At 38.5% G+C, this 23,772-nt stretch overlaps 1 protein-coding gene across 2 annotated transcripts in view; it reads left to right on the plus strand.

Moving 5' to 3' along the window:
• SLC25A12 (solute carrier family 25 member 12) overlaps positions 1-15,399 on the plus strand; it is a 671,031-nt gene extending 655,632 nt beyond the window's left edge. For both annotated transcript variants that reach the window (XM_050751344.1, XM_050751345.1), the window contains 5 exons: positions 6,074-6,214; positions 8,225-8,363; positions 11,914-12,072; positions 12,200-12,290; positions 14,294-15,399. In XM_050751344.1, coding sequence (XP_050607301.1) covers positions 6,074-6,214; positions 8,225-8,363; positions 11,914-12,072; positions 12,200-12,290; positions 14,294-14,495 — 732 coding nt within the window. In that variant the 3' untranslated portion in view covers positions 14,496-15,399. The remainder of the gene's footprint in view (positions 1-6,073; positions 6,215-8,224; positions 8,364-11,913; positions 12,073-12,199; positions 12,291-14,293) is intronic.
• The last annotated feature ends 8,373 nt before the right edge of the window (positions 15,400-23,772 follow it).

The raw sequence follows: 23,772 nt of genomic DNA on the forward strand, positions 1-23,772 counted from the left end.
AAAACTTATTGCTCAGCAAAGTGCTAATGTTGCAGGTGAATTTCCACAACCCTATGCGAACACACTTTCTGGAGAACACATTCTTTCCCTTTGTGTTTTGCTTTCGGTCTGCATAGTGCTCTCACATGAGTTAGTAGTGCACAAGACCTCTGTAAGGCAGATGGCACGGTTGTGGGAATGGAATGGTTATGCTGAATGCAAAATCTATGACAATCTAGATCAGTAGTCTTCCAAACCTAGAATCTTTGAATTCTCCCATGCTTTTTCTCAGCTTAAGCATGTGTGTGCCCACACTGCATACACACACCCTCCCTTCATATCAGTAAAGCAAAAAGCCCACATGTTAGGTGGAGCATTTACTAATCCTGGGGTCCAAGATCTGTAACTATCCAGCTCCTTATGATGAAGAATTCTGTGTCTTCCTCAGCAAGCCGAGCTTGTATATCTCTAAAGAGTAGTTTGGAAACAGCTCCTCCACCTCCCATCCCCAGGAATTAGTGTGGTCCAACTTTATCCCTACATACTTATGTGAACACATATAGATATGCATACAAGTTAAAAATCCTTATATATTTATGTCAAAAGTGGCTTATGATAGGTACACAGGAATTTTCATTCTTGCTGTCTTAGTTAATTGTGGCTGCTATTAAAAAATACCTTTGACTGAGTAATTTATAAACAACAGAAATTTATTGCTTACAGTTCTGGAGGCTGGAAGTTCAAGATCAAGGTACTGGCAGATTCAGCGTCTGGTGAGGGAGGGCTTGCTCTCTCTTCCAAGATGGCACCTTGCTGCTGTGTGCTCACTTGGTAGGAGAGACAAGGCAGCTCCCTTCAACCTCATGTATAAGGGCACTAATCCCATTCACTAGGGCAGAACCATCATGACTTAATCACCTCCCAAAAGGCCCTACTTCTTAATACTATAATGTTGGATATTAGTTCCAACATATGAAATGGGGGAAACACCAACATTCAGATCATAGCACTTCCCTTACCCTAGTTAGGGGTATATGTAATGTTAATTCATAACACCCTCGCATATATCATCAATCAGCAATGAGCACATTGCAGTTTATTTCTTTTAAGCTATCACTATCCTATTTTAGAAAGAACCATAGCATTTCCTATTGCTTTAGAAAAATATGAATGGTTGGTGGTGTGCAAGGCTGACTCACTGTCTGTTCCTGTTCCTCTTGAGTCAGTCCTAGTGACACCTAGTTCTGTGACTTTTATTGTTTATCTGGTTATTTTATGTGCACATATGGTGTTCATCTGGAGTTGATGTGACCTTAAATAAACTGAAGTTAGATTTTCATCAGTCTCTAAAAGGGAAGACTTTATAATGAGTTACTTAGATTGGATATTTTGTGGTTGGAGGGAAATCATTTCAATCTATAGGAGACAACAGATCAAAGAAGGAAATAAACAAAGGACTTGGCACAAACAGGGCCCAGTCTCCAACCTCTTTGTGAAACTTGCCCCGGGGGTAGGATTGAGAGGGCAGAAGGTTGAATAGGCCTAATCCTGTGTATAGCCCCTCGGCCTTAGGCACTGTGGAAGCATGGTGACATCTCAAAATTACATCCTTTTCCCCACTAACTTTTGCTGTCAGCTTTAGTTGATTTTCTCATTAAAAAAATCATATAAGATTAAATGGAAGTTTTTTATTCTTTCCATTTCTGTTATATATGGGTAACCCTCATTCAAAATGAGATTTGTTCCCTTTTATGTATCTTTTAAACTCAGTTCTAGAACAAAGAAATGACAACAGAATACTGAAAAGTAGAAAGCATCTAAGTCTGTTTTAATATTAATGCTTGTATCTCTTTTAAAAAATAAGCTGCAAATTTGATGAGGGAAATTTAAGCAATTAGAGAATTAGAAGCTAATTTTGGTGATTTCATGAGTGAAAAAAATTCAGCAAAGGTATGGTATTGAATGGTATGTTATCTAATATAAGCATTTATAAAAGAAGCAACAGGATGTCAAATTTAGCAATGTCCATTTAAATTTATGTAGCTGTGTATCATTGTGGTTTAATTTAAAATTTTATATATCTTAGTGTTGATTATTTCAGATCACTAGCTATATTTGGTTAGGTTTTTTGATGTTCATATATAATAAGCTTTTTAAAAAACCTTAGGTCCACAGTAACTAATGCCACCTAGTTTAAAAAATATATTTGCCAAATTACCAAATTTACCATGAAGAAGAATATGTGAGAGAAGACTTAGTCTATAAAGAAGCCATTGTTTCTAAGACCAGGTCTGTTTCTTGTTGTTGTTGAGTAGTTAATACATTCATATGTTTTGAAATTTAAAAGGTACAATAGAGTATGCTATGAAAATTATTTCTCCCAGCTATTCAGTTTCTTTATCCAGGAGGCAATCAATGTTTTAATCTTTAAGCCACTTTGATTTTGAGAAACTTAGGTAAATTTTGACATATTTATGATCAAATGTGTACCTAATATCTTATGTTCTGTTTTTGTCATTTGGCATGATTTTATTATCAAATCATATTGCCCAATTAACAGCATAAAATTGTATCTACTTGGCAGTTTTATTGGGAATTTGAATTTCTTCCTGTTCAATTTTGCTATTAAAAATAGCAAATGTTAGCATATTTGTAGAAATACAGGTACTATTTTTTATTGAAAAGTTACTGTATTTATGGAATTCTATATATTAAAGATTATATTTACTGCAAGCAGTGGTTTTCCCCTTTGGAAAGCTGTTATTAATGATATCATTTATAATCAATAGAGTCTTGGAAGAAATATTCTATTTCTCTGTATTTGTTTCTCAGAGAGGAAACACCCAGTTCAATAGTTTGATAACAGAGTCCCTCATTCTGTGTTGCTTGATTTCTTACCAGTATGATTGAACGAATCTCAGATTTTACTCCCCCTTCCCTATCCCCAATTTAATATGTAGGAGAGAGAGAGACGGAGTGATTAACCTCAGAATTTGAAAAAGAACAGTGCATATTTGCCATGTATGTTTCCCTCTAAGCATTATAAACATCCAGAGTTTTAGACAAACTATTATGTTGGTACAAAAGTAACTGCGGTTTTTGCAGTCTTTATCTTTGCTAAAATTATTCAGCGTTTCTGGAAAGTATTTGCCTTATGTTCCTAGGCCTATCATGGGGTTTTAAAAATGTATACTAATTACTAAAAAAATTTAAGAGGTAGGGGTCTTACTCCATTGCCCAGGCTGGCCTTGAACTCCTGGGCTCAAATAATCCTCCTGCCTCAGTCTCTTGAGCAGCTGGGACTACAGGCATGTGTCATTGCACTTGGCGTGTATGTTAGTTTTTAAAGCATATACAAATGATGTAATTGTCAGAAGTGTTCCTCCTTCAAACATAGGCATGAAACAAACTTATAGATGTGTGCCTTGCTATAGTGTCATTGATTGTTTGCACTCTTACTTGCCAGATTAAATGTGTTTATAAATGCACATCAATTGAGTTTTGTGGTTATGTCCTGTGCATTGTTGGGATTTGGTATGTGTGCTAGGTAACTAATCTTCAAATCATACAGCAATTAAGGTGTATGTATTTTTAAAATGTAGTCCCACCTGGGTGCAGTGGCTCACGCCTGTAATCTTAGCACTTTGGAAGGCCAAGGCGAGTGGATCGCTTGAGCCTAGGAGTTCGAGATCAGCTTGGGCAACATGGTAAGACCCCATCTCTACAAAAAATACAAAAATTAGCTGGGCGTGGTGGTGCACGCTTGTAGTCCCAGCTACTTGGGAAGCTGAGGTGAGAGGATCGCCTGAACCCGGGGAGGTTGAGGTTGCAGTGAGCTGATCCTGCCACTGCACTCCAGCCTGGGTGACAGAGTGAGACCCTGTCTCACAAACAAATAAAACATCAATTATTTCTCTTTATTGTACCATTTTTGTAGTGTCAGTAGAAAGCCTGTTACTTGTATACTTCAAAAAATTTGAAGCATTGTTAAAGGAGTATAAATCTCAATCAATTGGCAGTTATTTCTAAAAGGGTGCATGAGAGAAGGAAGGGGAGGAGGCAGCTGTGAGGTGCGGGTGGGGGACATGGATTGGAGTACTCCTGCCCGGCAGGATGTTATAATTTACTAATGATTACAAACATGAAAGACCTTTGTATTTATTTAAACATAATGTCCACATTTAACATTTGGCACCCAGGGACTGACACTGTCTGGTAGTGGCAAATTTGGGGGAATTAGAATAAAAATTTTCAGTTCTATTAATTTTTAAACCTGCTTTAGTTAAAACATAAAGCACATTTTCCAAAAGATAGTCTTTGCAACCATTATTTAAACAAGAGATTTCAGGGAAGTAGTGAACTTTTTCAATTGATTTGGTCTTTAATACTAGCTACAGGAGCAATTAGTTGGATTATCATTTTAACATAATTTTTCACCCAGCAATCCTTTTGAAAGTATTGTTTGCTTAGATTGAAACATTAAAGTGCTTCTTTCTGCCTGCAGTGCAACAGATTAAAAGAGAGAGAAACGCAGGCAAATCAACATGTAAAATTGGGTCAGTACATAGTTGGGGGACCTGTGCGCCAGTGGTCTGGATTGTGTTGAGTTGAGGAGTTAGAGGAAACCGTGAGAGAGAGACAGCAAATTGCTGCACCTCCCTGCTCGAAGGACAAAAAGGGGATTGAGGCCCTAGGGAATCCAGAACAATAAGCTGTCCATGAAGAGGGATGGCATTTAGTATCATTGCTGGCAATTTTGAATATTGAAAGGAGTTAAGGAGTCAGGATTGGAATAGGGGTACTTGGGGGATTTATAGTCCCAAGGCAATTAGAAAAATGGACTGAGCCATGTTGCTGCCCCTTGGAAGCGGGTCTGGGAGGGCTTTGGGTTTTAGATAAACGAGCAGGAATGTGGGCAAAGGTTGAGCACTGAAGTACCATTGAAAGCTGCATGTGAATTTTTGGTATTGTTTGTAATCTTTACCTGTGGAATTACAGTGTCCCAGATTTCATATTTCACATGTGATTATATACAATGATTATGATGATATGAATATCATTATGAATATTATATGAATATGGTTATGATTACATAATATAAACAGCTACAGTTGAAGATGTATAAATGGGATTTTTCATTTCATGAAAGGAGATATATATTTTATTTATTTTTATATATCCATGGTCACACACATTTTTTTCTTTCTTGTCTTACAGAAACCAAAAAAAAAGAAGTTGGTAGAAGTTTTTGTTAAACTTTTTTTTTTCTCTACTAGTTAACAGATTTCAGATGCAAATATACTCTCATTATCCAAATTCAAATCTCTGTCACTCACCACAGGAATATGGAATGTGGCTTTGATCTTGAGGGTGTTGTACTCATGGTAACTAGATGTTCCATTTCTCAGCTTTGCCTTGAAGAGTTTTTCTGGTTTTGTCTTGAAATGATACTGAAATTTATCTTTCTAAATTCTTCCCTTTTGTGTGGGTGTAGCCATGTACCTGTATCCGAATTTTGCTTAGGATAATACATTTTAGAATTTGAACTGGAGGAGACTTTTCCCCTTTTGACTTAAGGCACCAAAGTAGTTTTAATTGCTCTACAATCCAAGGAAGCAGAAGCAAGTGGGTTTGCTGCCAAGAATGCTTACCACAAAGAGGAAAAAAATAATTGTAGCTCTGAATTTTAGCTCTGGCTTGTAAAATATGACAGTCTTCTACTATCTCTTTTTCTTTCATTGAGTACCTTGCTGCCACATCTGTCTCTACTTTTTTTTCCAAATGGGTTTATTAGTTTTGTTATTTGGAATATGGCTGGGGTGATCCTGGAAACACTGGTCTGAGAAATAGTCTTGACATTTCAGCTAGAAACAAACCCAGGGGTAGATTGATCTGAGACAGAGTTTGAGACCATCCCTCTGAACCTCTCCAGGGTGGGCCTAAGTGTCAAACTGTCATTCCCCCATGAGGAAGGAGATTTTACCTTCTTCTTTTCAAGATAGCAAGACGTGGAGGCTTTGCTGGATTTTCCTTTTTTACGCTGCCAGTCGGGCTCTGATGTGGAATCTGCCTGTCTCTTCTCCCTTGCCTACAGGCTGGAGGCTCTCAGGTCATTTTTACCAACCCATTGGAGATAGTGAAGATTCGTCTGCAAGTAGCTGGAGAGATCACCACGGGACCCAGAGTCAGCGCCCTGAATGTACTCCGGGACTTGGGAATTTTTGGTCTGTATAAGGTGGGTAGGTTTAGGTTATAATGTACTCAATAAAATGTGAAAGAATGTGGAAACCAGACTTCTTCCCTCCAAGTTGAAAAGCAATGTTGTCTAGCAGGGTAGTCTGTAGAGTAGAAAATCAAAAAAAAGAAAAGAATCAGGACACTTGTATGAGAGGCTGTGGAATACATATGCAGCCTCTCCTGTTGTCATCTTCAGGCTTTTGTGAAACTGTCAGCAAGGAGGCCAGTACCGCAGACCTACTGGCCTCAGGCTCACAGCCTTTCATTTGCTGGGGGGTTTGGGAAGACTTTCCTTGGTGCTCTCTTTGGGCTGGTTTAGGGCTTCAAAATAGTCTTATGTTTATTTTCAGTCTGAGTTTTCCTATTGTTAACTTCCCAGTGGGAGCTTTTCTTTGTCTTAATAATTTGACCACAGTAAAACAGTAGTAGAGTTTGGTAGGATTCAGGTCTTTAAGAAGTTAAGTGGTAGGATTTGTCAATAATGAATTCCATTTAGGAAAAAAAAAAAAAAAAACCAACAACAACAGAGTGTACTGTACTTTAACAAAATGCCAGTCAACAGATTCCTTCCCTGCGGGCATACTTACTCCCATCATTACAGATCAGATGTAATGGAGCAGAAGCTATTATTTTTCTTAAACAAGGAAGAGTATTTCTTTCCATTCCTTTGCCTCGTGTAAGGGGAATACGTAAATTTAGCCACCATAGACAACTGTGTTTCCACAGCATCTGATATAGATCCATCACTGCAGAAATGTGTAAATTTGTTTCTGTAACTGCAAATTAGAAATTAGAAATTCTCTAGATTGGAATCACACAGCTACAGGGTTCTCTGGAGACCAGCAAACAATGATGCCTGTCTCAAGAGAGTTTCGTACACATTTTTGCTTCCTCCTCCCCACTCCCAATTTCCATCCTTTTTGAATTCCCTTTGAGAGATGAATTTATTAATATTGCTTCTCTCTGTATTATCCTTTAGCGAGTCCGTGGATTTTTTTCTTTTTTCAATGTTTGAGTTTGTCTTTTTGAAAAAAAACCAGGGCTGGGAGCACTGGCTCACACTTGCACTCCCAGCACTTTGGGAGGCCGAGGCAGGGGGATTGCTTGAGCCCAGGAGTTCAACCAGCCAGGGCAAAATGTCTAGACCTTGTCTCTACTTTAAAAAAAAAAAAATTAGCTGGCACAGTGGTGTACACCTGTCATCCCAGCTACTCAGGAGGCTGAGGTGGGAGGATCACTTGAGCCCAGAAGGTCAAGGCTACAGCAAGCTGTGATCGCGTCACTACACTCCAGCCTGGGCAACATAGTGAGACCCTGTCTCAGAAAAAAAAAAAGAAGAAGAATAAAACAGAGTCATTAAAAAAATAAGCGCCAAGGTGGAGTGTTTGGCTAGCGAGGTAGTGAATGGTGTGGGCTTCTGACAGAGCTGAGAGAGGTGTTCTTTGAGACCTCAGTCATGGGGACAAGCTGCCCCTGGGTAATGATTTTCTACTCCTGTGGAAATCTGCCGCTAAAATATTTTGTCTGATATTTAGGACATGGGGAATGAGGAGGGAAGATTTGGGTTTCTTTTCCCCCTGCTCTAGAGTAGTTACCTTCCTTCACCACTGCTGCTAGCTTTTTACCTGGCACTGCGGGGACTCTCACCTGATGTAAAAATTTAAGAGGGTAGATCTTGTGTGTTTTTACCATAGTAAGAGATTAATTAATTAAAAAAAACCCTGAATCTATATTAAAAATGCCAGAAAGTTCTTAGTTTTCAGATAGTATCATTACCCAGTTATTAACTCTAGGACTGCAGGATTCACCATGCTTTCACAAGCTTTGAGATATACGGATTTCCCTATTCCCCACTCATCTCCCGCCTCCCCCATTTCCCTTGCACATCAGTTCTAATGCTGTTTGAGGGACACCTCAGGCTTGTCACTGAAAAATGTCACATGGATCCCATTTGGGCATTCATACTCAGTTTCACACTGTTTTGCACTATTTCCTCACTGTGTGACAGGGTGCCAAAGCGTGTTTCCTCCGAGACATTCCCTTCTCTGCAATCTATTTTCCTGTTTATGCTCATTGCAAACTACTTCTGGCTGATGAAAATGGACATGTGAGAGGTTTAAATCTTCTTGCAGCTGGAGCTATGGCAGGTAACTACGAATTTTTTTTTTTTTAACTGCAAGAATTCTCCCATTATTTAAAAAGTACAGAATCTCTATGTACTTTCCCCTTTTATTTCTGGAAGGATTATTGTTTGTACCTGACTTAGTTTAAATATCACTTTTTCTCCTTTGTGGGATGTGCTGTAATTCTGATGAGAGTTAATTACATTTGCATAATGTGGATAAACAGCTTAATGCAGCTTAGCAACTCAGAGCCAAATTAGATCTGCCCATCTAAATTGGGCTTTCATCATTAACATGTTTCTTAGTCTCCTGTGCCCCTGAAACCCTGAGTACAGCCAAGCTAAGCATTAAGGTAGGAAAGTTTTTCCTCAAATCAGTTGCTTTGCTGTATCTCATGCTTATGCACAGATCTAGCATGCTCTTACTTTCTCTGTATATTGGAATCTACATGGTTTGGCCCAAAATTGAGCTTTTGTCGTGAAAGTGTCCCTCTTTTTCCTACCATTGCCCTCATTAGACCAAAGTAAGCAGTACCCCTCAGCAAACCACCTTGAACTCAATTTTTGTACTTTTTCTAACCCTTAACACTTTGTCATTAGCCAGGTATAGTGGTGCGTGCCTGTAGTCCCAGCTACCCGGGAGGCTGAGGTGGGAGGATCACCTGAGCCTGGGAGGTCAAGGCTGCGGTGAGCCGAGATGATACCACTGTACTCCAGCCTGGGTGACAGAGTGAGAGCTTGTCTCAAAAAAACAAAAAAACAAAGAAACAAAAAAAAAAAACAAAAACAGTTTGTCTTTTATTAATAGTTATTTGCATAAGTGTTATCCTCTGTACTAGGCTAATAGCTTCTTGAGGGCAAGAGTTTCATTCTCTTCATCCTTGCCTTTCCTGTGTGGCCAGTGTAGTAGTAATAGGTGCTCAATAAATGTCAATAACATGAAGGAAAACCTTCATCTCATCTAAGATACCAAATTAGGCACAGAAGAGATTCCATTTGAAAGAGGAGCCTTGTAAGAGCAGGGACGTACTAAGATGCTTCCTTCTGACCTCACAGGTACAGCCTGACTCTTGAGTTAGGAAGGAGCTGACTTGGAATAGAAGGAGAGAACCAGGTGTCCTTGGCTGCACCAACACTCTGAAAAGACAAAGGAAGGAAGGGGTGCATGTTTGCTCTCTATACAACCAGTAATGAACCATTGCAGAGCTCAGTGTGGCTGTGACCAGCCAGGCTTATGTTCACTGTGTGGCTCTTCATTGCTGGGCTCATTCTCCTCTGGAGGCTCTGGCTAAACATCGCGGCAACCTGAGCAGCTCCTGGAGTGTGCTGTGCTTGGTGTGTGGCAGGAGCCCTTGGGCCTGAGAGTGTTGGGATGGACCACATTGTTCTTGCTTGTGAAGACAGGGATGACTTGTGATCATTAAGAAACGGCCCCAGGGACCTTACCGCCCTTACTTGGGGCCCAGCAAGTCCTTTCTCCCCTAGCGGTGGTAATTTCAGTAAGTTTTGCGTTTAAAAGCCAGTAAAGTTACCCGCTCAGTCTTGGCAGTGAGTTGTGTGTAGCAGCCCCTTTCTGGTACTTACCAGTCTCCCACCTTTTTTTTTTTTTTTTTTTTTTTTTTTTTTGGTGAGATGGAGTCTTGCTCTGTCACTCAGGCTGGAGTGCAGTGGTACAATTTTGGCTCACTGCAACCTCTGCCTCCCGGGTTCAAGCGATTCTCCTGCGTCAGCCTCCCAAGTAGTTGGGACTACAGGCATGTACCACCATGCCTGGCTAATTTTTGTATTTTAGATAAAGACAGGGTTTCACCATGTTGGCCAGCACAGCTGGTCAGAGCCACACTGAGCTCTGTAATGGTTCATTACTGGTTGTATAGAGAGCAAACATGCACCCCTTCCTTCCTTTGTCTTTTCGGAGTGTTGGTGCAGCCAAGGACATCTGGTTCTCTCCTTTTCCAAGTCAGCTCCTTCCTAACTCAAGAGTCAGACTGAGGCCAGGCGCGGTGGCTCATGCCTATAATCCCTGCACTTTGGGAGGCCGAGGTGGGCAGATCACGAGGTCAGGAGATTGAGACCATCCTGGCTAACACAGTGAAGCCCCATCTCTACTAAAAATGCAAAACATTAGCCGGGTGTGGTGGCAGGTGCCTGTAGTCCCAGCTACTCGGGAGGCGAGGCAGGAGAATGGCGTGAACCTGGGAGGCAGAGCTTGCAGTGAGCCAAGATCGTGCCACTGCACTCCAGCCTGGGCGACAGAGTGAGACTGCGTCTCAAAAAAAAAAAAAAAAAAGAGTCAGGCTGTACATGTGAGGTTTCAAACTCCTGACCTCAGGTGATCCACCCATCTTGGCCTTCCAAAGTGCTGGGATTACAAGTGTGAACCACCACACTTGGCCCAGTCTCCTACTTTTAAATGGGGGCAACATTTGCCTTCCAGGCTTTTCCTTGTGCTTCCCAATCAACAACGAAAAACAGCCAGGGAAGAAGAGTCTAATTGTGGACAGGCATTTGCCAGTGGTTGACTGAACCAACTAAATATTTCCATGGAACTGTCAGCAGCAACTTTTTCCCCATAGACATTTGATGTCAGTTTTCAGAATGAAATTATTTTTTCTAATTTTTACCAGTCAAGATTTGCTAGCAGGAACTGAGAACATTCAAAAGTCTGCCTCCAAAGGCAGGCAGTTTACCTAGTTTCATCTGAATAGGGTGCAAGGCCATGCCAAGGGGAGGTATTTGCATTCTTCTCTAGCAGAACCCCCTACAAGGCTGCCAGCTCCATCTGCCTAGTGAGGATACAATGATATTCAGGCCAAATTGAATTTCTTTCCCCTGGGGAAGATTATGTTGCTCCTTTGCTCTCCGTTTTATTTTATAAGTAAAAGGTGTGGTTGTGAAATCCGTCTTCTGTGTCCTGATGCTGATCAATCTCAACATGACCCCAGGGAGCTTGGGCACAGGGGCCTTTCCCTGACCAGCTCCCCTATTGTTTCTTAACTGGCTGTCTGGCCACCTCTCGCTCCAGTTGTAATGACTTTTGTCATGTAAGCATGTCTGAAAGGAGTCACAGTTAACTCTCAGGTAGCCCTTCAAACAAGCGAGTGATTATGAGTATTGATACTCACCTCCCACACTACAGTTGACAAGAATCAGGAAAAACAGTAGTTTGGTGTCAGATACATTTAGTGACTCACTAAAATGACATTATCCTTTTTTTATACATGAAAAATACTTGTATCTTATTTAAGAAAAAAAGGAGGTAAAATAATTGAAACTGAAAGAGAACACGGGAATTGCCTTATTAATATTGCTACTTTTTTTTTCGTTTCACAGTTATTTGGGATCGTGCAATGTAGAGTGATTTTTTTTTAATTCGGAAAAAAAAATAATTTTCCACTGATCACATTGAAACAGCTAATAGGCTTCTATGTCCTTTTCCCATTAGTGGCCAGACATCTATTTAAAGAGTTTTGAGTTCCGCTCAAGTGATTGAAGTTGCAGACTCTATAGTAGATGTTAGTAGTATTCCTATCTTTTATAAGGTACTCTAGATAAATGTAGTTTTCTTCTGAAAGGTGTCCCAGCTGCATCTCTGGTGACCCCTGCTGATGTCATCAAGACAAGACTGCAGGTGGCTGCCCGTGCTGGCCAGACGACATACAGTGGTGTCATCGACTGTTTCAGGAAGATTCTCCGGGAAGAAGGGCCCTCAGCATTTTGGAAAGGGACTGCAGGTAGGCAGGGGCTGGAGCCATACAGAATAGCTGGCTGGCTCTAGCATCCTCCCCTGTGACTCAGTGGCTGTCTTTACCACATTTGTTCTGGCTTTAAGTCTCCCCTGCCCCTGCTTCTGTTTTTCAGCTCGAGTGTTTCGATCCTCTCCCCAGTTTGGTGTTACCTTGGTCACTTATGAACTTCTCCAGCGGTGGTTTTACATTGATTTTGGAGGCCTGTAAGTCAGCTGCTCAACTCCTTTACAAAGAAATCACTAAAACCAAAACAAATGTTTGCTCTGTCTACAAAGGCATTGTTGCAACTCTTAGAAAACTGATAAGACAGAACCTTTAATAAGCTATTGGGGGATTTTAGGGAAGCAGCAAATTTTTTTTAAAAGACAGGATATCCTCTGTTGCCCAGGCTGGAGTGCAATGGCATGATCTTGGCTCACTGTAGCCTCAACCTCCCGGGCTCAAGTGATCCTCCCACCTCAGCCTCCCGAGTAGCTGGGATCACAGAGGCGTGCCACCACACCCAGCTAATTTTTGTACTTTTTTATAGAGATGGGATCTTGCGGTGTTGTCCAGGCTGGTTTCGAACTCCACCAGCCTTGGCCTCCCAAAGTGCTGGGATTATAGGCATGAGCTACCGTGCCTAGCCAGGAGGCAGCAGATTAAAATGCTGTGTAAATAATTGTCTTTTTTCACGTAAGCAAATACTGAACTTCATGGTGTTCTCATTATGTGGATTTTATTATATGGCACTTTCACAGAAGTAATGTAAATGTATACCAGTAACACTTTTGTGCATTTTCTTTCAAAGTCCCAAGCCTTTTTGCATCTCTGATACTTCATTATTCACCACAATTTATTATTAGTTAGGTGTAGATGTTCTTGAAGCTAATTTACTGGAAAAACCAATAGGCTTGAAGAGAGATTTTGCCCATGGATATAATCACTAGTGAGCTGTAGGCCAGAAATTGGGCTTCTAAAAGTTTATCATTTGAAGCTTGCACTGAGAAGAGGAATTATTAGTTGAATTTTCTGGGTGGGGAAGTTGTACCCAAAGCAAGCAATTATTAGCTTTTTAGCAGAAGACCAAGTACCATTCCTGAGTCCTCACATCAGAAGCCTGTGAACTCCTCTGTGCCCAAAGGCCATATATGGAATCAGCTGTTGGATCCAGTGGAGGGACCTATACAAAAAAAGTGAGAACAGTAGTCTTACAGTTGCATTGTAGAAATGTGAAGCTTCAGGCTTTTCCACGCTTTCAACTTCTGTAAAAGAACTAAAGCTATTTATTTCTCTCTCTCTCTCTCTCTTTTTTTTTTTCCTGACAGAGTCTCGCTCTGTCGCCCAGGCTGGAGTGCAGTGGTGCGATCTCGGCTCACTGCACCCTCCACCTCCCAGGTTCAAGTGATTCTCCTGCCTCAGCCTCCCGAGTAGCTGGGACTATAGATAGGCACATGCCACTGCGCCCAGCTGATTTTTTTTTTTATATTTTTAGTAGACACAGTTTCACCGTGTTAGCCAGGATAGCTTCTATCTCCTGACCTCGTGATCCACCTGCCTTGGCCTCCCAAAGTGCTGAGATTATAGGCGTGAGCCACCGTGCCCTGCCTATTTCTCTTTAAATAATTTAATTGATAATCTTTATGAGTCTACTACGTAAAAAGTTAACTTCTAAAGTTATGTCAAAAGAAAAATATATACTTTAAAAATTACTTTCATATATGATAAGTGCAGAAAATTTGGAAAACCATAAAGCATAAAAGAAAAAAACCAGCCTGGGTGTGGTGGCTCACACCTCCCAGTGCTCTGGGAGGCCAAGGCAGAAGGATCGCTTAGACCAGAAGTTCGAAACCAGCTTTGGCAACATAGCAAGACCCCATCTTTACAAAAAGAAAAAAGAAAAAAATCATCCATAATCCTACTTCCCAGAGAATCTTCATATTTGAATTTCTTTTCTTCTGACTTTTTTCCTATGGATCTGTTTATATATGTATACAAGCATTGGAAATAAGGCCATTTCTCTTGTAAATCAGATATGTAGATAAGTTGCTGTCAAAGCAGCCATAAATCATGACTGTTGTTTCTAGTCATGCAGCACAGGTGCCATGGAAATAGTTGAGACAAACACTCTTCTTTGTGGCACATGGGTCAGACCGAAAATGTCCAGCGGTAAGCTGCCCTCATCCACCTTCAGCATGCTAACCGTTGGCTTTTTTTCTGTCAACAGCAAACCCGCTGGTTCAGAACCAACACCTAAGTCACGCATTGCAGACCTTCCTCCTGCCAACCCTGATCACATCGGTGGATACAGACTCGCCACAGCCACGTTTGCAGGCATCGAAAACAAATTTGGCCTTTATCTCCCCAAATTTAAGTCTCCTAGTGTTGCTGTGGTTCAGCCAAAGGCAGCAGTGGCAGCCACTCAGTGATGAGACAACTGTTGAGTGTGGCAAAATGGCACCTTGAAGAAAGAGGCCTAGGAGAGCAGCCCTGTAATGTGTCCAGTCAGCTGCATGGTGCTGACCGAGCTGAGGAGTCAAACTATTCTTTCTATATGACATATACATATACGTGTTTATAAAATAATCATTTGCCCAGGGAGAAAACCACAATGCTGTTTCAAGCTTTAGTCTTATGTGTTGAAATGTTTTCGTAAGCCTTGGCATGAATTAGTGTTCTAGACTCTGCTTTGCACAGCTTGCACTTACAGTGATTGTACATATTGTACATCTTTGTACAGAGACATCTTGGCACCTCATCCCAACAAATCACATTTGTAGAAATGTAATGCGGTTCTGAGTGGCTTGAAATGTACAGAATGTTTTGAAAGTGTTTTATTAAGAATCACACAAAAATAAATGTATTAAAATTAAATTCATTCTCTTATTGGTGACTTATGGAAATAAAGCATCAATATTGGATGTATTTAATTCCTAGTTTGTTTTCCATTCTGGAATAAAAAGGTATTTGCTGATAAAAGGCATAATGAGACATATTGCTGATACCATTGAATAAGTGGTACTTTGGAAAGATGCATGCCAGTGGATGCCAGAGGACCAGGCTAATGACTTGTGTGTGCTGATATGTTTCCATTTGTATTTTAATGTGTGTGTAGACCCTCCTCTGTTCATCAATCAAAAAGCATTTCCTAGGCAGCTCCTCTCCTGTCTGTGCATATAGAAACAGGGATATCTCCATCATTACTGGCTTAGTTTTGCTTTCCTTTGACACAGCAAGGCAAAGGCCAAGCTTTCAAAAGAGTAAAGGATACTTCCACAGTTTTCCTTCATATGGATATGATTCCAGTCAAAAATAAAATGCACACCAAAATGTGTACATGTAGTTTGATTTTTCTTTGTAAATATACTGATAATGCTTTTTGTTCTGATTGACTACTGTTTCCAAAAATCTCATGATCAGGTTCGCCCTTTCTTCCACCTTTATAGAAAATAGAAAAATTAGTTTTAGAAAGGGCTAGCGCAGAGTGAAGGGAGGGAAGAAGAAAGAGAAGAAAGGCTCTATATGGTGATTTAGTGGGGTCTACGTTCTTACTTTGGAATCCAAATGCAAACTGTTCTAAAAGTCACTCACCAAAGGCGTCATTACTAATTTGGATCTAAACATACATCTTGACAGCCACATCTATACTTTGATATGGATGTGATTTGATGTGCATCATCAGAATTTATTTACCTTACCAAAGTGCTCTTGGAAGACATTGCTACTGCCAGTAAGCTGGAATATGAGAATGTATGCAAATATTTTCAAGAGGCGAGCCTGGAGACAGACCAAGTTACTTAGTATCCTGCACAGGGCTCCTTGATTGATGGCTGACAGCCCTGTGACCACAACTGTAGGCTGTTTGAAGGCCCTCCAGGAACAAAAGAATTAGCTTTGAAAGCAAGTTATTTTCAAATGTGTTAGATTGATCTCATAGGAATGGAACAAATAATAATACAGTTGTTTTGCTACTACCACTTGTTAGGAATATATGAGTAGTCCATGGATATGTGATTATAAAAGAATCCTATGTATGTATCTAGAGTAAGATGGGAAAGTGTCCCGCTTACCCTCCTTCTACCTCCACCACTTCCTGGCCCAGAGGTAATCACTGCTAATAGGTTACAGCATGAATCTGTAGTCTGTTTTTCATAACTCTATATAAATATATGTACATATTTATATTTTAACAGGATTATGCTGTGTGTGTGTTATTCTGTGTCTTGCTTGTGTTTTGGATATCTTTCCATGTCAGTTTATAAAGTTTTATTTTTAATGACTGCATAGTATTTCATTTTATGGGTTATAATACTTTTCATAAATCTCCCCTTTTGATATTTATTCATTTTTTTCACTACGGCAAACAATGCTGTAGTGAATGGCAGACATCTTCGTACACATATCTTGAGTGCATGTGAATTTCATTAGGATAGATACTTGGAATTGAAGACTTTTAAGACAAGCTTTACGTTTTTATACATATTGCCACATCGGTCTTCAAAAAGGAATTATTAATTTACTTTCCTGTTGACAGCATATGAGAATGCCTATTTCTCTGCAACCTCAGCAAAGAGGGATATTATCAGTCTTTTACTTTTTCAGCAAATCATGAGAGCTGATCATGGTTATTTTATTTTTCTAATTACTAGTGAGATTGAATGTCTTTTCATATTTACTGGTCATTTGTATATTTTCTTATTGTGGAATATAGACAAAGTACGTGAAACATGTATGCATGTATACAACAGATATGTACACACATATATATTTTTAACATAATGTGCATACCATATGACTACCGAGTAAAGAAATAGAACATCTCCAACATCTCAGAAGCTCCCTATATGTCCCTCCCTAACACAACCTGCCGTCCACTTTAACATCATCCCTACTTTTCGCTTTGCTTTTCTTCACAGTTTTACCATTCATGTATATGTCTCTAAAGACCATATTTAGTTTCTGTTTTTGGAATTTATGTGAATCATATGTACACTTTTGAGACTGGTTTCTTTCGCTAAGCATTATGAGATTCATCCTTATCACTGAATGTAGCTATAGTGTGTTTATTCCATTGTATCAATGTATTACATATACTTTTTTCATTTTACTCTTGATGGACAATCTGGATTTTTTCCACTTTGGGGATATTTCAAACAGTGCTTCTATGGATATTTTGAACATGTCTTCTGGAGTTTGCATCTTTAAAAGGACATATACATAAGAGTGGAACCTAGATCATGCCAACTGTTTCCCAAAGATTCTTGTACTGATTTACATTCTTCCCAGGGTGTACTGGCTTTCCCCCAGCCACCCCAATCTGGTAGATGTATAATGGTATCACATTGTCGTTTAAATGACCATTTTCCTTATATGGAAAAAATATGAAAGGTGTTCATGAGGCTGAGCACATTTCATATATTTTTTGGCCATTTGGATTTCATCTTTGGTGAATGAAGTATGTTAAAGTTTGACCATTTTTCTCATTAATTTGCAGGTGATTCTTTATATATTCTGGATACTACTCCTTTAAGAGTTGTGTTGCAGAATCTTTTCCCACTTTGTGCTTGTCTTTTCACAGTGTTTATAAAATATATTAACATTTTAATTTTAATATCTTCAAATATATCAATAGTTTTCCTTTATGGTTAGCTCACTTTTTAAAATCATTACGTTAAAAATATAGTTAATATTCTCTTGTTACATGCTTTGTAGTTTTGCCTCTCACATTTTAGTGTCATCCCACTTGGAACAATCTTCAACATATAGTATGAGGTAATTTTTTTGCTGCTTTAAGGCTAGTCTGTTGTGCCAGCACTGTTTATTGAAAAAAAAAAAAAAATTCCTTGTCCTATTGCTTTGAAGTGCCTTTTCTGTTGTATATTGTCCATATATGCAAAGATCTTTTATGAGCTCTTTATTGTTTTTTTTTCCCTCTGCTAATGTACACCCTCTTCATTACTCCATCATCTTCAAAAAATTTTTTTGATATATCAAAGTCCTTTCACGTCCTTGTTATTCATCAATAGCTTGTGGCTCTTCTTGGTTCTCTGCTCTTCTTTATATATTTTAGAAATAGTTTATCACGTTTCACTAAAAAATGCCAAACACATTGAAAATTTGACTGGAGTTGCAATGAATCTATAAGCTATTTTGGGAGAATTTATATCACAGTGGGCCTTTCAATCCATGAACATGATATATCACTAAGTCCTTTTAATGTCTTAATAAAATTTTATTAATCGCCAAGATGGTCTTGTAAATCTTTTGTTACATATATTCCTAGGTACATCATACATTTGGATACCGTTATAAATATCTTTTTTGGAAATGTCATTTCTGGTATGTAGGAATATAACTCGGTTTTTTCATAACCATTGGAAGCCAGTTGTCTTACAGAATGTCTCACATTGTTTATCTGATTGCTTCCTCCTGGTGTCGTCTGACTTGTTCCAGTAAAATAAACTGGAAGTTAGTCTAGCAGTACGGTTTTCTTTCTGACAGCTTTACTGAAGGGGTATTTACAGAGCTACGTAACCATCACCACAATAAAATTTTAGTGGATTGATATCATGCTCTAAATGTAAAATGTATCACTTTATACTCCCACCAGTAATGGATGAGTGTTACAGTTTCTCCACATCCTTACCAATACTTAATTATTGACTATCTTCTTATAGCTATTCAGTGGATGTGAAGTGATACTACATTGTGGTTTTAATTGCTTTTCCCTAATAACTAATGTTGAGTGTTTTTTCATGTGCTTATAGGTATCTATGTTTCTTCAAATCTTTTATCTATTTTTTAATTGAGGTTTGTCTTTTTATTATTGAGTTGTAGTAGTTCTTTATACGTTCTGGATGTGAGTCCTATATCAGATTTGCAAATATTTTCTCCCAATCTGTTTTCTTACTGGCGTCTGTTGAAGCACAAAAGCTTAACATTTTTATTAAGTTCAATTTCATGCTTTTGGTGTCATCTAAAAACTGGTTAAACTAAGGTCATGAAGGTTTTCTGTTTTCCTTGAGAAGTTTAATATTTTAGTTCTTACATTTAGATCTATGATCTATTTTGAGTTAATTTTTGTATATGGTATGAAGTAAGGATTTAAATTCATACTCTGTATGTGAATATCCAATTGTCCAATTACTAATTTTTTTTTTATTTTTACTTTTTGTGGAGATGAGGTCTCACTATGTTGCCCTGGCTGGTCTCAAATTCCTGGCCTCAAGCAATCCTCCTTCCTTGGCCTCCCAAAGTGCTGGGATTACAGGTGTGAGCCACTATGTCCAACCTCAGCACCATTCTTGAAAAGACAATCCTTTCCTCAGTGAATTGCCTTGGTGTTCTTTAATCAATAAATTGACAATGCCTGTAAGAGTTTATTTCTAGACCCTCATTTCTGTTCCATTCATCTATATCACTATACTTAAGACAGTACCACAATTTTGATTATTGTAGCTTCACATTAAGTTTTGAAATAGGGAAGTGTAAATCCTCTAATTTTGTTCTTTTTCAAAACTGTTTTGCTTATGTTGGATCTTTTGTATTTCCATATAAACTTTAGGATTAGCTTGTCAATTTCTTCAAAAAAGTCAGCTGTTCTTTTTTTGATAGGGATTTTGCTGAATTTATAGATCAATTTGGGAAGAACTGCCATCTTAACAATCTTGAGTTTTCCAATCCACACACTTGGGATCTCTAATTAGATCTTTAAAATTTCACCCATGTTTATATTTTTCAGTGTACAGGTCTAATACCTCTTTGTTAAATTTATCCCTAAATATTTTATTTATTTTTTTGAGACAGAGTCTCGCTGTGTCATCCAGGCTGGAGTGCAGTGGCGTGATCTCAGCTCACTGCAACCTCTGCCTCCCAGGTTCAAGCGATTCTCCTGCCTTGCCTTCCTGAGTAGCTGGGATTACAGACACACACTACCACACCCAGCTAATTTTTGTATCTTTAGTAGAGACGGGATTTCACCATGTTGGTGAGGCTGATCTTGAACTCCTGACCTTGTGATCTGCCCGCCTTGGCCTCCCAAAGTGCTGGGATTACAGATGTGAGCCACTGCGCCCAGTCCTTAAATATTTTATTTATGATGTTTTTATTAATGCAATGTTCTTCATTTTCAGATTGTTCATTGTTATATAGAGAAACAGCTGATTTTTAGATGTTGATCTTGTATCTTACAACCTTGCTGAACTCACTGGTTTTGATAATCAGGTTTTATTTTCTATGTCTCTTTTTTTCCTTGTTTCTTTCTTTCTCCTTTACTTTCTTTTGTGTTAAAAATATATATTTTATAGTGTTCCATTGTAAGTTTTTTGTTTTAACTATTTTTGGAGTTATTTTCTTAGTGATTTATCTAGGGGTTAAAATATATATCTTAATTTATCACAATGTACTGATTAATATTAATTCTGGAAAATATATGCCAGTAAGTTCCAGTAAAATATAAAAACATAGCTCTAATATAGCTCCATTTCTTTTCCTCCTTTTGCTATTGTCATATATATTACATTTGTATATGTTATAACCCCACAGTAAAGTTTTATAATTACTGTTCCTTGCCGTTGTATTTTAAATCAATTAAGATAAAAAAAAAATGTAGTCTTACATTTACCTATGTACTGCCTTTATAGGTGTTTTTCATTCATGTGAATTCGAGTTACCATCTGCTATGGTTTGAATGTATCCAACAAGGTTCATGTGTTGAAAATTTAATCCCAAATGCAACAATGTTAAAAGGTGGGACCTTTAAGAGGTGATTAGGTCATGAGGGCTCTGCCCTCATGAATGGATTAACATATTTATCTCAGTAGTTGGTTGGTTATCACAAGAGTGGGTTTGTTATAAAAGTGGGTTTGGCCCCTCTTGCTCTCACCCTGTCTTTCCCTCCACCAAGGGATGATGGAGCATGAAGGTCCTTGCCAGATGCCAGCACCATGCATGCTTTTGAACTTCCCTGCCTCCAGAACTGTGAGCCAAATATCTGTTCATTATAAATTACCCAATCTGTGTCATTCTGTTATGGCAGCATAAAATGGTCTAAAACACTACTGCTATTTCTTTTCAGACAATAGGACTTCCTTTAATAATTTCTTGCAAGGTAGGTTGTCTAGCAACAAATACTGTCAGTCATTTGTTTAATGATGTCATTATTTTAGCTTCATTTTTGAAGACTAATTTTGCTGGACATAGAATTCTTAGCTGACAGTTTCTTTTTCCTTTCAGCTTTGAATATGTTATCTTCCTGCCTTATGGCATTCATGGTTTCTGATGAGAAATCAACTGTTGATCATATTGTTGTTCCCTTATATATGGTAAGTCATCTTTCTTTTGTTGCTTTCAAAAATTCCTCTTTTTGAATATTACATGCCTAAATGTTGATCTCTTTTTATTCCGTTTGCTCACTGTCTTTTTTGTTTGTTTGTTTTCCTGAGATAGAGTCTTGCTCTGTCACCCAGGCTGGAGTGCAGTGGCATGATCTTGGCTCACTGCAACCTCCACTTCTTGGGTTCAAGTGATTCTCCCACCTCAATCTCTCAAGTAGCTGGGAATACAGGCATGTGCCACCAAGCCCATCTCATTTTTTTATTTTTAGTGGAGATGGAGTTTCACCATGTTGGCCAGGCTGGTCTCAAACTCCTGACCTCAAGTGGTCCACCTGCCTCAGCCTCCCAAAGTGCTGGGATTACAGGTGTGAACCACTGTGCCCGCCCTCATTTTCATATATTTCAAAATATTTTAAATTTTCTCTTGAGATTTATTCTTTGACCCATGTGTTATTTAGAAGTTATTAATCTCCAAGTATTTTAAGGTATCCAGCTATCTTTGTTATTGATTTCTATTTTAATTCCTTTGAAGCCTGAGAACAGACATTATATGTTTATTCTTTTAAATGTTTTAAAGTGTGTTTTTATGGCCCAGAATGTGGTAGTTGTGAATGTTTCATGTAAGCTTGATAAGAATATGTATTCTGCTGTTGTTTTAAGTAGTAGTCAATAGACATCCATCACATCCAGTTGATTGATGGTGTTGCTGAGTTCAACTATGTCCTTACTGATTGATCTTCTGCCTGCTGGATCTGTCCTTTTCTGATAGAGGGGTGTTGAAGCCTGTAACCATAATAGTGAACTCCCTGAAGTTCAATCAGTTTTTGCCTCACATATTTTGATGCTGTCTTGTTGGGAGCATACGTAAGAACTGTTTTGTCTTCCTGGAGTATTGACCCCTTTATCATTATATAATGCCCCTTTTTATTCCTGGTAACTTTCCTTGCTCTGGAGTATTCTCTGTTTGAAATTAGTGTATCTACTCTTGATTTCCAGGATCCCTCACAAATACCAAAATTCAAGGATGCTCAATTCCCCCAAATAAAATGGTGTAGTATTTCCATATAACCTATGCTCATACTCCCATGTACTTTAAATCATCTCTAGATTACTTGTACCTAATACAATGTAAATACTATGTAAATAGCTGTGTTGGATTTTTATTTGCATTATTTTTATTGGGTATTGTTATTTTTAATAGTTTTTTTCCCAATATTTTCAAGTTGGTTAGTTGAATCCATGGATATAGAACCTACAAATATGGAGGGAAGGCCAGTTGCAATATAAAGTAGCATTTAGGAGAGCAAGTTCACCTTCAGTGTTCATTTTCAAAATTGTGTTGCTTATTTTTCCATCATTTCTCTTGCATGAGTTACACAGTCAACATTTTTTCAAGTTCTAGTTAAAAATTCTGTTGGAATTTTCCTTGGAAAGTTATAATTTGCTTTAGGATGTATACTGATTTTATAATATGGAATCTTTCCATCTCAGGTCTGTCCATTTTTCAGATTTCTAAATATCCTTCAGCAAAATTTTATATTCTTAAGTATTAAGTAGGTTTTACAAACTCCTTTTATTGTAGTATGCTTAGGTTTAAATATTTTCATTCCTATTATGAACAGAGTTATTGCCCATTACATTTTCTAACTAATGTAATAGGCAATTTGGATATGCTAATCTTATACTCAGTCATCTTAATGAACTCTTGCAATATTTTTCAGTTGACTGATTATCTTGTCCTCTTGTGGTTAAAAATTTTATCTGCAAAGGTGGTTTTGTGTCTTTTCAATATTTACATTTTATTTTCTTAATGCAGATGCTTGGACTTCTACCACCATGTTAAACAGAAGGAGCGTGATACTAAGCATCCTTGCATTTCTCTAGCATTAGTGAGAATGATTCTAACATCTCACCCTTAAGTGTGATGTTTGCTATAGGTTACTGATAGATACGAATTTTTTTTTTTTTTTTTTTTTTTTTTTTTTGAGACAGAGTTTTGCTCTTGTTGCCCAGGCTGGAGTGCAGTGACATGATCTTGGCTCACTGCAACCTCTGCCTCCCAGGTTCAAGCGATTCTCCTGCCTCAGCCTCCTGAGTAGCTGGGATTACAGGCATGCACCATCACGCCCGGGTAATTTTGTACTTTTAGTAGAGATGGAGTTTCTCCATGTTGGTCAGGCTGGTCTCGAACTCCCGACCTCAGGTGATCTGCCCGCCTCGGCCTCCCAAAGTGCTGGGATTATAGGTGTGAGCCACCATGCTGGGCCAATAGATACCCTTTATTGACTTAAGAGTTTTCACTATTCCTAATTTATTTTGGTGTTTCTTTTTTCTTTTAAAATCAAGAATAGGTATTAAATTTTATCATATA

This window comes from Macaca thibetana, chromosome 12, assembly GCF_024542745.1.
Source record: "Macaca thibetana thibetana isolate TM-01 chromosome 12, ASM2454274v1, whole genome shotgun sequence".
NCBI classification, from domain to species: Eukaryota; Metazoa; Chordata; class Mammalia; order Primates; family Cercopithecidae; genus Macaca; species Macaca thibetana.